The sequence below is a fragment of the Sylvia atricapilla genome, chromosome 6 (genome assembly GCF_009819655.1).
Source record: "Sylvia atricapilla isolate bSylAtr1 chromosome 6, bSylAtr1.pri, whole genome shotgun sequence".
Classification (NCBI taxonomy): domain Eukaryota; kingdom Metazoa; phylum Chordata; class Aves; order Passeriformes; family Sylviidae; genus Sylvia; species Sylvia atricapilla.
The window spans coordinates 18,546,542-18,560,443 of NC_089145.1; the positions used below are offsets into that span (position 1 = coordinate 18,546,542).

The window sequence follows — 13,902 nt, forward strand, 5'->3', positions numbered from 1 at the left end:
CTGTGTTCTCAGGTACATGTACTTCACCAACATGCAGGAGAGAGCTCCCAAGATTGAGCGTGCAGCCCTGGATGGCACAGAGAGAGAAGTGCTCTTTACAACTGGCTTGATCCGACCCGTGGCACTGGTGGTTGACAACAAACTTGGAAAGCTTTTCTGGGTGGATGCAGATCTGAAGCGCATCGAAAGCTGTGACCTGTCAGGTATGTGGTATGAAGTTAAATATTTGCAGTGTTAGCATGTACAGGACATCATTCCCCCTTTGATGCTGAGCCTGGTGACTTTCATCTCCACTCCTGCCAGTTCTGTGTAGGCAGTCACAGACAGCGAGTGCTGGTGGGCTCCCATCTTTGATGTAATTAGAATAGACATGACTGCAGTGATTGACACCCTCCAAAACAGCCATTTGACTTTTGATGTGTTCTCAAAGGATTGTTAGTCATGGAACCCCTGAATCACCTCCTCTGTCCCCCTTATTTTTTCTTAGTGGTTTGAAAAGTTTGCATACTTTTCAATTTTTCTTTCTCTGGAGATTTCAGCTTAGTAAATCAAGGTAGCTTGAAAAAAAAGCAAACAGAAGAAAGGGCAATGTTGGTTTTTTTTTCTAATCTGGGTGGTAAGACAGCTCATCTAAAATAGCATCATTGCAACACAGCAGAGAGATGTCAACTCATCACAGTTTTCCCACATCAGTAATGTAAGGCATTACTCCACATACAAAGCAATAGCACCTCATGGATCTTAAAGACCACTGTTCACCATTGACTTTTAAAAGTACTTGATAATGCTGAAGAAGTAGAGAAATTTGCCCTGGTGAGCAGTATAGAACAGAGGGTGCAATGGCCCTGCTTTCTGTCTCCTGATTTGTTCTCTCATCATCATCATCCATGATGAGAAGTGAAATCCATAAATGAAGTGCAGAGAGAAGGGACAAGTGTGAAGCAATAGAAGCTGGGCTGTTATACTGATAGAGGGTTGAATCTCCAATTTTGGTGACTCTTCTTGCCATGTAGTCACATCCTTCCCTTGTGTTGCAGTGAAGCAATGAACTAAAACAGCACAGAGCTGTTCACCATTTTACAAAGATAGTTTGCTTTTGAGCACCTAAAACTGACTCAAGGTTGGACTCTTACAAAGAGGGGATAAAAAACAATGAAGCTGCAGAAGGGAAGGTAGAGCAGCCCATGTCTTTCATCAGTTACCAAGCTGAATAGGAGAGCATTGTCAAACTGCTTGAGCAGCCACAAAATGTTCAGTCCTGGTTAGGCATCAGAGAACCTACAAAAAATTGTAGGAAAGAAGAAGATAAGAGGAAGACAAGACTTTGACCTATGAAACAAACCATATTTGAGAAGAAAAGGTGACAAATTGGGACACATAACACAAAATGCATCAGAGATATTGAGAGGGGCTTTCCTAGTGATAAAATAAGTGCTCTAGGAAGACATTTAAAATTGAAATGACAAGATGGCAAGGTTTCATGTTATGCAGGTATGCTGGAGTGGTATCCAAGAGGCACCAGGTAAAATTATATAGAAATTATATCCAGTAATAGCCAAAGAATCAAAGCTTCTAGTAATATAAACACAGGGGGAAGCTATAGGGTTAGAAAAAAACAGTGTTTATTGAACTAGAGAGTGATATATCTGTGGCCAGAAAACTGTGGTTATATTTGATCCAGTTGAGCTCACTGAAATTAATTTGATTCACTGAAATGTTGATTTTTTTAATGACTTAGCAGCATATTTTTATTTTAAAATGCTTTTCATTCTTGCATCACAACTTCAGAAGAAATTTGAGAGCCAAAGTGATGTTGATCTGAATTACTTCCTCTAAACAGTGTTTTCTGAGCAAAATACTTTAAAATGGGCCCATGTCAGGAGAAGGTTTTTAGCATAAACTGAGGCTGCTGAATAAATGGGACCAAAATTGTGTATAGCATCCTTCATGCCGATTAGACTGGTCTAGACACCCTTATTCCATTGTAGACTTGTAGAGGTGACACGGTTATGGAGGTTCCTGAAGTTGGCACTGTACCCTAATTAAAACACCATCCTGCTAAATCAGGGCATAGCCTCAGATGTCCAGTGCTCAACTTTCAGAGTGGGATGAAAGAACCATAAACCCATGTAACAGTTTTCTTCACAAGGTTCTGGAAGTTTTCAGTTGGAGTTAGACCAAAAGTTGGTTTTAAACTCCTTTAGTTTAAAACCATTCTCTCTTGTCCTATCACTATCTGCCATTATAAAAAGTCACTCTCCCTCTTTTTTTAAGCTCCCTTTAAGTATCATGAAAGACTCCTTTAAGGTCTCTCCAGAGCCTTTTCTTCTCCATGTTGAACAACCCCAGCTCTCTCAGCCTGTTCTCATAGGAGAGGTGCTCCAGCCCTCTGGTCATCTTCATGTGCCTCCTGGAGCTGTTCTAACAGGTCCATGTGCAAAACTAATAGAACCTGCTAATGTTACATTTTCGTGTTTGGCTGAGGTCTGGATAATTTATTATTATATAATAGCAGAAAATTAGTTGAATCCAATTCTTGTAATATTTTTATTATGTGTGTTCTATAATCTCATTTTGTGTAGATACTAAAAACTTGTATTTTTTTTATATACAGGCAGATATAAGGTCATATTTCCAAAATCAATTTTGAGAGCAGAAGCAGCACCAAGTTATGATTTTGTTTTAAATTTTCATTTTTAAAATCAAATATATCCAGTTACATAGGCATACACAGGGTCAGAATAGTTTCAGAGGATTCATAGAATAATTTGGAATATCTTCACTCTAGAGAAGAATAATAAAAGCAATTATTAAGTGACTCTAAGTATAGGGCAGTGCACAGTAGAGGACTGCAAGTAATTAAAGTGAAAACTGATAATAAATGCATTTTTACTTGATCTCTTTTTTATTCACTCGCTTAAAACAGATTTTTACACATTTTTATAAAGCAGGAAGCCTGAACATTTGACAGTGTTCCTATTTAAGAGCATATTGAGTTTAAACTTTGAATTTTCTGATGGGTTACTAAATAAAAAAAGTCGGAGTTTTTTTAAGAGGTGTTATTTTTTGATCATGTATCTGTGGTTGTCACATAGGCTGTGACAGTGTTTGGTACTTGCCTCTTGCTTTGCATGCTGAATATGTTTTATTTGAGTAACAACAGTTACTAAACTAAATTGGTTGTATTTCACTCTTGCTTATAGATTCCAGAAAAAATGTACTGCTCCGTGTGTGAGTGCACTGTAAAACTTCTGGCCTAAGAGCTGAGTCTGTATCAGCTTCTGGGAGTGCTCACAGTTGCACATTTCAGAGATGCCAGTGTGAGGCTGGGCATGGCTGGCTGACCAGCCAGGCTGTGCTGGGATGAGCTGGGTTTCATGTTGTATCTGCTTGCCCTCAGGATGTGGCACCTGGTAGCATTTACCTGAGATCAGACTGAACCAGCAGAACCTTGGTCTGCAGAGACAGATGAAGTCAGTGACCTTGTAGCTCGCTGTCTCCAAGGTTTGGTTCTCCAAGGTTTGGTTTGGTTTTAGCTGGGATATTGCTTTGTGATTTTTTTTTAAGGAGTAACTTTGAAGTCGCCTGATGTCTTTGTTTTTGTTGGTCTCAGGTGCCAACCGCGTGACCCTGGAGGACTCCAACATTCTTCAGCCCATGGGACTCACTGTGCTGGGGAATCACTTGTATTGGATTGATCGTCAGCAGCAGATGATTGAGAGAGTGGAGAAAGTGAATGGGTACAAAAGGACTAGAATCCAAGGCCGGATTGCTCACCTAACAGGCATCCATGCTGTGGAAGAGCTTGATATGGAAGAATTCTGTGAGTTTCAGTATCTGATGTCTTGGTCATTGCATCTCAAAGTCCTCATCCAGCTGGATATTGTAATAGTGTTGCTCGTGGGCTTCAAATAAGCCATGGAATGCTTTCAACTTGACCAGTCGGGATTGCAGGAGAGGGGACTATTGCTGCACAGCTAGAGCATGTGATATTGTGGCACTGAGTTACCTGCTTTGTACAAGCTTTGTACAAGCTTAAGTAGCTAAAAGCTACTTAAGATTCTGGTTATTAATTTTCTAAGTACAGTCAAGTAATAGGTCTTGGAAAAACCTCTAATAAGAACCAAAAGGATTGTACTTGCCTTGTCTCCAGGTGCTTCAGACTCCTGTGTAAATACTGGTTTGACTCAGCACAGTGGATGATGTAAAAGCCTGCAGTGAGGGAGGCAAAGTGGGGAGGAAGCTCCTACAATGAGTTATACTGTGGATGTGGAATTTTTCTCCCAACAGAGGTGGAGCATTTTAGGTGCTCACATCTGAAAGGGATCATGGATGCAGGATGTTCTTTTTCTGGTCTAGTGGTCCAAATTACTGTGGTTTGCTTTGTAAAGAGTACAGAAACCTCTTCAAGTAGTCACTCCTCAAAGTGACAACCTACAGCTCCTCCTGCTTAACAGGATTGTAAAAGAGAATACAAAATCACAAACAAAATGTGTAAATATACATATGCACATGCAGGTATATATGCATGCACTTCTGTGAACAACTCACGCCTCAAACACTGTATTAAACTATTAAATTTGTTAATCGTAGAAAGCAGGTTGCTGAGAAGCCTGGACAGTTGGAAAACAACTTTGGCAGAGAAATTATGGTATCTATACAATTTCTTGTTCCTGATCAGTAGGAAAGAATGCACTGTTGAGCAGCATCACAAATAACACAGGCTGTAGCCCCACAAATTGCTGTAGCAGATGCTCACTTATCAACCTGAATAAATAGACAAGAGACTGAGTCTCTTCTGACTCTATTGGGCTGGGTTCATCAGACAGTGACCTCCCATCTCTGTGCCTGTTTTGTATCCACCTAATGTTCATTAAAAATCATTCTTTTAGGACCTCTCAGTGCTTCTGGGTAACTGATTTGGAACACAAATGTGTAGCTTCCTATCTTTAAAAAAAGACAGAAAAATATTTGTGCTTATATTGCAGTTTTGTGAGGAACAGGGAAGTTGAGGAACTAGATATTAAGAGTTCTTTAAGGAGAAATCCTGAGAGTTTTGCAGGTTGGCATTCTGCAATGACATATATTATTTCTTGATGCTTACCCTAGAAATGCAGGTGGGGTATCTAGATAAGATATAAATGCAGCCTTCTCAAACTTCCTTTTCAATTCACTTCAGCTCTCAAATTCTTTTTAGAAGTTCCTGAAAGGTCTCTATATTATAGAATCATAGAATGGTTTGGGTTGGAAGAGACCTTTTGAATGTCATCCAGTTCCAAGCCCCTGCAATGGGCTGGGACATCTTTGACTTGATCAGGTTGCTCTATTACTATGACTGGGAGAAATTTAGTCCTTACGAAGAAATAAATCCACTTTCAAGCACTAAACTGAAAAATCCTGCATATATCTTCCTAATAATTTGTTGGGAAATCTTGGTCACTCAGACAGAGGTGGTTTGTGAGTAGTTTCTGATTTTGCCCTATCAAGGAATAGTTATAATTTCTTTTACACTACATAATATTCTTTCTCTCTGTTTCACCAGCTGTCCATCCATGCTCCCGTGACAATGGTGGCTGTTCACACATCTGCATTGCCAAAGGGGATGGAACTCCGAGATGTTCATGCCCTGAGCACCTTGTGCTTCTACAGAATCTCTTAACGTGTGGAGGTGAGTTATGTTTAACAGCGCTGCTAATCAATTTGCATCAAAAACGTGGCAGCTGGGGTTGCATTCCAATCCAAACTGTAAATTTACATGCAGTTTTTCTGTACATGTTGTGCTGCAATGTATTAAATTAGTCTTTGGTAGTTTTACCAGCTGTTTTCTACTTGAGGTTTTGCTCACATGTGACTTCTCGTTCTGAGCAGAATGTTCGTCTTTGACCTTAAAATAGTTGCATTTTCTACTGAGATTTTTTATAATTGTATGATGTGACAGGTTTGTGCTTTAAACAAGTGTTTATAAGCTGATGTTGCATCAACCTGTGATGACCTAGCAGCAGAAATTGTGCCTGTGATTCCCACAGTATGAGACTCCAGTCTTTGACATTAATTTGGCCTTGTAGCCTGAAACACTGTTACAGCTACTTATCAAATGTAGGCTCCATTGTGATTCTTTTTAATTAAGGTAGCTCTCCTCTTTCCTCATGGTAGACTTTTCCTTTAGCCTTCCCTTTTACCATACTAGTATTTTAAAAAACTGTTAACATTACACTTGCAGAGGGAATTCAAAACAAAACATTGTTTCTTTTTGGGAGGCATTATATCTTAAGTTGTTTGGCACTGTTGGTCCTCTTAACTTCTTTTCATGTATTTATTTTGCTGTGGATTTCATTTTCTGGCTGAACTCTGAACTCCCATGGGACAGTCATTTCCATGATAAACTGTTTTCTTTCCCATGACCACAACACGTTATGTGGCTTTGGAGTAGTGGTGGTTACATGGGGAGGGCAGGGTGGATCAATCTAATTATACTTCTTGCTGTAGTGTTGTTGCACAATGTGGGCAGTGAGAGAGTCTCACATTCCACTCCTCTGGACCTTCAGCTATAAATCTAAAAAATTCAGAGACCTTCATTTCAGTGTCTTTTTTATTCTGATCTTTCACTAAGCCTGCAACTACTTTTTAACCCATCTTGTCTGTCCTAGTAGCAGCCACTGCCCAGTGTTTCAAAATAGCTTAGTTGGCTGGAGAACATTTGCCTGTGTTCTGGCCATCCTTACGAATGCTTTTGTCAAGTTTTTTAACCCAAGCTTGTGCTTGCCAAGTGCGACCATAGTGCAACATTAAATGTGCCTTTAAATGCAGAAGTAGTGATCTGTCTGTTGAATTATCCGTGCAGCACACTTGTATCAAAATTTAATTCAAGAATTACCTTAATGTGTGTGTCTGGCATCTTTATCTTATCTACAGCTGTCAGGTCACTGGCTACATTTGTAATTCTCATATTGCTCCTCCAAATAATCATAAATGAGGAACTTTAATTTTTTTCAGAACCCAAGCACATTTTGATTTTTATTTGCATTTTGCTTTTCAAGCTCTTGTTTATAATTTTGTTTCATCCTTGAACTTTGTCTCCCTGATGGATAAAGAACAGCAGCACTTTGAAAACTGTTTGCATGTTATTCTAGAATTTTAACACCACCCTCAGGAGAAAAAATACTCATACAGCTAAGAAACTTTCCTTATGCTGGGTTTCCTTATGTTGTGAAGTCCATTCCTGAGCCTGAATCTTAAGAAAAGCCCACTGGGCTTCCAGAGGAATGTTACCATCCAGTGCCAGAGCATGCCTATAACAACAGTATGATCTAGCTTGATCATACTGCTGTTATAGGCAGGGTATGATGTGGTTCTCTCTTCATCCAAGGGGAGAAGCATCTACTCAGAGCATTACTGGGCAACAGCAGCTGTGGGGAGGAGTGGCTGCCTCTGCTAAATGATTTAATTATGTCACAGGGTTTTGACCCAGCACCTTTTGAAATGTATGGAAATGTATGTGATTGCTGCAGGGGTGTCTTGAGATGGCCCCCACATTTTGACCATAACTAATACAGTCAATACTAATATCAGTTGCTACTGATAACAACTGAGTGGACTTGCCCACTGTCTGTTTCTTTCATTGATAACAATGGTGGAAAATTGTGTGCTAACTTTGCTGTATGTAAGAGTTTGGAGCATTTTTTGCATTAGATTCTTGATCTGGACTGTGTTTGTCTCCTGACATTCTGAAGAAAGCAACTATGGATGCCTCATAAGAGCATAATTGTTGCATCTCTATATGGGGTTGTAGCTGCTGCCTGATGCTATCCAGTGCCTCACTGCAACTTGAACAACAGTATGGACGTAAAAAGGAGTGATACCAGAATCTTGAGGTCCATGAAAAGTCAAACTTGAAGGAAGTCCCAGGTTTTTTAGGTCCAAAAAACATAAAAATGGCAATCTGTCAGGTTTTTTAATGAAGAGTTGGTCCAGGCTAATGCAATTGCAGGGATTAGAATTGTTTAGAATCTGGTTTGCAATCAGAAAATTATTATTCTTTTGAATTTATGTGTAGGACAGTGTCAAAAGGTGTCTGTTAGAGACAGAGTAGGTATCTGTAGCTCCCGTCCTTAGTTCAGTGCTTGACTGCTAAAGCGAACTTCTTCTATTAGTATGCATCCAATTTTTGTTACGAAGTTGGTAAAATTTCATTCCTATGCAAAATCATGTTTTCCTCTAAACTGGAATCTTAAGGTAGCCACAAAAGAACTCCAGGGAAGAAATAAGTGTGCTTTTTCTTGAAAAACTCTGTCATACTTTTACTCTGTTGAAAGGGATAAGATTGATTATACAAATCTGATCTGTTTTCTCTTTCTCCAGAACCTCCAACTTGTTCCCCAGACCAGTTTACATGTGCAACTGGCGAGATTGACTGTATCCCAATGGCATGGCGGTGTGATGGGTTCCCTGAGTGTGATGACCAGAGTGATGAAGATAGCTGCCCCATATGCTCTGCATCCCAGTTCCAGTGTGAGAAGGGACAGTGCATTGATGCACACTTGCGGTGTAATGGAGAAATCGACTGTCAAGATAAATCTGATGAAGCAGATTGTGATAGTAAGATCATTGGTTAGAACTCATGGTTCTAACACAAGCATCCCTTTGGGATTTTAACAGTTCTTGAAATGTGTAGATACAAGTCCTTTCTGTTGACAGAAGCTCCTGAATATAAGAAATTTAGCAGTTACTTAGCAAGGATATATTACACGTAATATATCTATTATGCATACATAAGATAGGTATGGAGTACGTAAGTTTTATAATATGCCACATTACTACATTTTATTAACATATCAGGTGTTCAACTACACTTTATTAGGTATTTTAAGAGATTCATGCTGATTTGATCTTAGTTTTGCCCCTGCAGGACTGATTTGACAGAGGATTGGGAATTACTGGGGCCAGAATTTTATTTTAGCTCCACTGAGTAAGATGTATAACAACAACGAGGAAGAACCAGAGGAGATATACAGGCTTGCAATTGCCCACAGCAGTGTTGTGGTGCCTACCTGATCATAATATGGAACTCACTTCTTTCAGTTTTCTCAAGAGGCTCACATGCTCCTGTGCTGTCAGTACTTGATTTTTCCTTTCTTTCTGTGCAGCAATCTGTCTGCCCAACCAGTTCCGATGTGCGAGTGGGCAGTGCATCCTCCTGAAGCAGCAGTGTGACTCTTTTCCAGATTGCATCGACGGCTCTGACGAGCTCATGTGTGGTGAGATGTCTTTTCTTGACATTCAGCTGCTGTGTTTGGGCATGTTCTAAACCCCTGTGCAGAGCCCTGGTCTTTGCAGAGCAATATTCTTTCAGGGAAGAGTACTTCAGAAGGGCCTTCAGAACTATCCTTAGAGAAACCTGATTTGACTGTGCTCAGTACCTTGGAGCTAGCAGAGCTGCTGGCAAGCCTGAAGTGGCTTTTAAAAATGTGCAGCCCCATCCACTGCGATAACTGGAGGCTAATTATGTGGAGGAGTTAACGTGCAATGAGCAAGTGTCCACAAGAGACCACAAACCAGTGCAGGTGTGAAAAGAATATATGGAGAGATGTTGGTTTTTCTGGGAAAAATGTAACTTTGAATTCTCTTGGTAGTAGATATATGCAAGTTACAGACATGCTGATGGCAGGTGTTGTGTTAGTCTTAGAGAGTCTGTTATTTTGCAGTCCAAAGTGGACACTAAAATTCACTTACTTTTGTTCTTCTTGCAATTTCTGTTGTTTTGCACCATTGGGTTGACTAGAGCATGAAGTATTCAGGCAATGGGGCAAATGGAAGAAGCATTTAGAATCACACAAGTGATTTAGCAAAATAGTTGGAACAAAGCATTTTAGAATAAAAGCAAATAGATGTGCTGGTCTGTCTGTAGTTCCTTCTGAACAAATAGCTTGCACTGGGTTTGTTTAAAGAAGTGCTGCACTTACATTACCTGTAGGACCAACCTTAGCAGATTGTGAAGTTTTTAATCTTAGATTTTGTCACATTTTGAAGCACCAGTTGTCAGAAGCTGTGCCACTGCTGGGATGAGAGGAGGGCTCACCAGGTTTGGTCCAAGGTAGCCATGTTTCTTCCTTTCATCTTTGTGGTGGATACTGCAAGGAAATACTCATGTATTCATGAGTAAGAATGGTGAAAGGAGCCTTGGCTGTGAATAGAAAAAAAGAAAAAAGGCAAAAATAATGGAGACAGAAGCTGTTAGAAATTTCAGACTGAGCATGCTTCTCCCACATCTTCCATTTATCTCTTCAGCTTTCATCCAGTTCCTCCAGTTTCCTGGATAATATAAGGCCACTGCTTCGTCCCCCAGCCCGTCCCCGTCGTCCCCCCCCCCCCCCCCCCCCCAGTTTCTTTGTGCACTTGGCAAACTTACATTCTGCCAAGTTAATGCAGCTGTTTCCTGTTTGCAGTCCTGCAATTAGGTCTTAACTGATTTAAATGTGTCTTTATGCAGACACAGGATTGTGTCCTCTGAACCTCTTTGTGGAACAGAGCATTCTGTGGTTTCCCACTTGACAGAGGAAAAGAACTCAAATAGGGAATAAAAATGGTCACTACCTTCTAGATAAGGATCTTGTATTCAAAAGAAGTTAGGTTTTACCAAAATGAGAATTGTGTATTTTAAAATAGCTAATTTGGGAACATATTTTAGTTTTGGCTTTTCTTTTTTTTTTTTTTTGGTATCATGGCTGAACTAATCTGTTTGAAAATTAGGACCTTAGCTGACATAAAAGTTGTCTTTCACTAGTAAGTGTGGAAAAAAACATAAAGACTTTAAGACAGAAATAAGTTCTTGCTGCTGAGCTGTTAACAGTTTATTGCTAGATCTTTGTATTTACTTTATCTTCTTTCTCAAATTTCAGTTGTTTTTCATTCCCTTCCGCTGAAGTGGAAACCAGAACCACTGTCAAAAATTTTTATCAAGTGAAGGCCTGAAAGTTACATGAACTCTCACTTCTTACAACTTCATATAGTTTAAACTGAACATGTAAAATTAGGACAAGTATATTTAGACTTTTTCACTTTTTTAATGTATCTATTAGTGTATGTTAAAGAATAAAACTACAAACGTGTGAATCATGTGGAAAAAATTGCTTTCCCTGAAGAACATCACATATGTGAAAAACAGAGAGGTGTCAGGTTTATCTGGCAAGAATTTTGAATGTGTTACCCATAATCACAGGGAGATATGAGGTATAGCTTATGTCAAATACTGCAGCACTTTTTATTATTTAACATTCAGCTACATAGGGAGGAAAAAAAAATGAGTAGATAATATTTGAGATATTTTGGATTTTGTTTTCCTTCCAGTTTGTAAGGTGGGGTTTCTTTGAAAGCAAGTTATATTTTAGGAAGGAAAAGTATTCTGTTTTAAGACCTGTATTGGCTAGGAAGACATCCACTGCTTACTATATCTGGTAGCTTCCCTACTGGTAAATTTTCTTGATTTTTTATGTTATTGCTAGCCCAAATGGCTTTTGAGAGAGCAATACTCTCTGATTAAGGACTTAATATTTATAAGTATCCTCTGTCTTTGACCTGTTGATTTTGGAGGGCAGAGAAGAAAAGGAAACTTTTTGACTGTTGTTCTATCAAGATAAGTAATCTCGTTAAAAGATGAATTGCTAGACAAAAAAGAAGAGTACTTTGCTCATACTGCTTTATGGAGGGGAAGAGGAGGCACGAAGTCTTGTGTATTGAATCAGAATATTTGGAGTTACTGACTCCAGAGTGTGATACAGATGCTTTTAAAGGCACTCTGTGAATGGCTGTGTGCTGACTGATTTGCTAAATGAGCTCCAGGACAGCACCATCTACACTGCTCCATGTTTAATGACTGTGAGCTTGAGATTTCAGAGTCTGAAAGATTTTTAGCCTGCTAGCAGCTGCTAACTTTTTCCCAAGGAAAAATTTCTCAAGAAAGTTTCTTCTCAAAACAATCTTGGCAAACAACTATCCTTTCTCAAAACAATCCTTCTCCTGGTGGTGTTTTGGTGTTTCTCTAGCTAACCAATGGGATTAGGGGGGTGTTGTTCCTATTCACCAATCATGTTATTGGAACAACTTATAAAAGGTAGTAAGAATTATAAAATAAAGCCTTCTTTTTCTATGCTCTTTGCCTTCTGAAATATTTGGAGTCAGTCTTTTGTGTCCTATAGCAATGAATGACCACATTTAATCTTCTCCTCTCTTTCCAGAAAAATCAAAGCCAGCCTCAGATGAGTCCCAGCCCCACAGCAGTGCCATCGGTCCTGTCATTGGGATAATCCTGTCCCTTTTTGTCATGGGAGGAATGTACTTTGTTTGCCAGCGGGTGGTGTGCCAGCGCTACGCCGGGCCCAACAGTCCTTTTCCACACGAGTATGTCAGTGGTACCCCCCATGTCCCTCTCAACTTCATCGCTCCAGGAAGTTCTCAACATGGCACTTTCACTGGTAAGGGTGCTGTGCTAAGGACCTTGCATCTGATCAGTACCATTGCATTGTCTGGATTTCAAGTTTCACACGTTATTAAGGCTGCTGGATTGTAGAGTTTTCAAAGAGCAGAAATTAGGTGTTGGTCTGCTCAATGGTTTTGGGATGAACCTGTCATTTGAATCAAATATGTAAAATCTATTAGCTTTTCTTGCACTTTAATGGCTATGGTCAGCTATTCCTGCTTAAATTATATTACCATGGTTATCAAGAGGTTTTTGTGGTAGGAAATAAAATTAGAGGATGAAATAATTGCAGGTGAGATCTTCACAGGGGTATTTTAAATTGGACTTCACACTAAAGCTTTTTTAATTAAAGCAAGTATCAGTGGTTTTCATCTGTACTTCTGTAGGTGCTAAACCAAGCTGTCATTCTGATTCTCATGCATATTTGTTAGCTTTTTCTAATCCATATTGTTGTGACAAGCTACAATGGCTGAAAATCTTACTATTTGTGTTAGTTCTAAAGGAAAGAAATGTTTCTAATACCATGGCATTTCTGACAAGGACAGAGAGTCATGAATGATGATTATAAATACTTACTCTACTTGTAATAAATATTTCCTGCATTTGAAGAAAAAAAAAAAGATTCTGAAAACTTCCCAGACTTAACTCTTACATTAGCACTGAATGGCCTGACACAAAGCTGAAAGTTAATTATCTGAGTTAAGAGTATATTGTCGTAAAACAGATTGGAGAACGATGTCTTCCATTTTCCTCTAACTCAGGTTTCCTTCCTTTTGTCTCTGCTGATTTTTAATTTTAGCTGTGCTTATTTTCAATAAAAATAATTGGGTTTTGCAGTTATTCATGTACTTTAGATGGAATTTCTTGTGATGGAAATTGAAACTTTGGGGGCCTCGAGCTTAGTTTTTTGGGGCATTATATAATGGGGTTTTTTTTGCAGATTCCTAGGTTTGTTTGATTAGAAAATTTCTTAGTGAATTTGGGTGAACAGTTTGGATCAGCTGTTCTGAAAATTCCTTTCTCAGCAGTGTGATAATAGGTTGTGAAGAGTTCAGTGCTGCAGTGAGACAAGAGGTGGTCTGAGGGTGAAATACCTTCCTTACTAAGTGTCCTACCTTGTAATCCTGAAGTTTTTACATGAAGCACTCTTTATCACTACCAAAGTATCACCATTATCGTTGTGTGGGTTTGCAAAGCTAGGGATTTGGTTTGTTTGGCATTGATAGATAATGCTGTGGTTTATCTAACCTTGTTTTCCTCTCTGTTTAAATGCAGGCATCTCTTGTGGAAAGTCCATGATCAGCTCCATGAGTCTCATGGGAGGAAGCAGTGGTGCCCCTTTGTATGACAGAAACCATGTTACTGGAGCATCTTCAAGTAGCTCATCCAGCACTAAAGCCACTTTCTACCCACAGGTATGTCTTGGAAGT

The 13,902-nt window shown here is 39.3% G+C and overlaps 2 protein-coding genes across 2 annotated transcripts in view; one reads left to right on the forward strand and one right to left on the reverse strand.

Moving 5' to 3' along the window:
* The window catches only part of APIP (APAF1 interacting protein), a 529,312-nt gene that overhangs the window by 180,559 nt on the left and 334,851 nt on the right, over positions 1-13,902 (reverse strand). The window lies entirely within an intron of this gene.
* The window catches only part of LRP5 (LDL receptor related protein 5), a 100,522-nt gene that overhangs the window by 82,748 nt on the left and 3,872 nt on the right, over positions 1-13,902 (forward strand). The window contains exons 14-20 of the mRNA XM_066321034.1: positions 13-203; positions 3,614-3,823; positions 5,543-5,668; positions 8,359-8,595; positions 9,144-9,254; positions 12,231-12,467; positions 13,748-13,887. Of these exons, the coding sequence (XP_066177131.1) occupies positions 13-203; positions 3,614-3,823; positions 5,543-5,668; positions 8,359-8,595; positions 9,144-9,254; positions 12,231-12,467; positions 13,748-13,887 (1,252 nt within the window). The remainder of the gene's footprint in view (positions 1-12; positions 204-3,613; positions 3,824-5,542; positions 5,669-8,358; positions 8,596-9,143; positions 9,255-12,230; positions 12,468-13,747; positions 13,888-13,902) is intronic.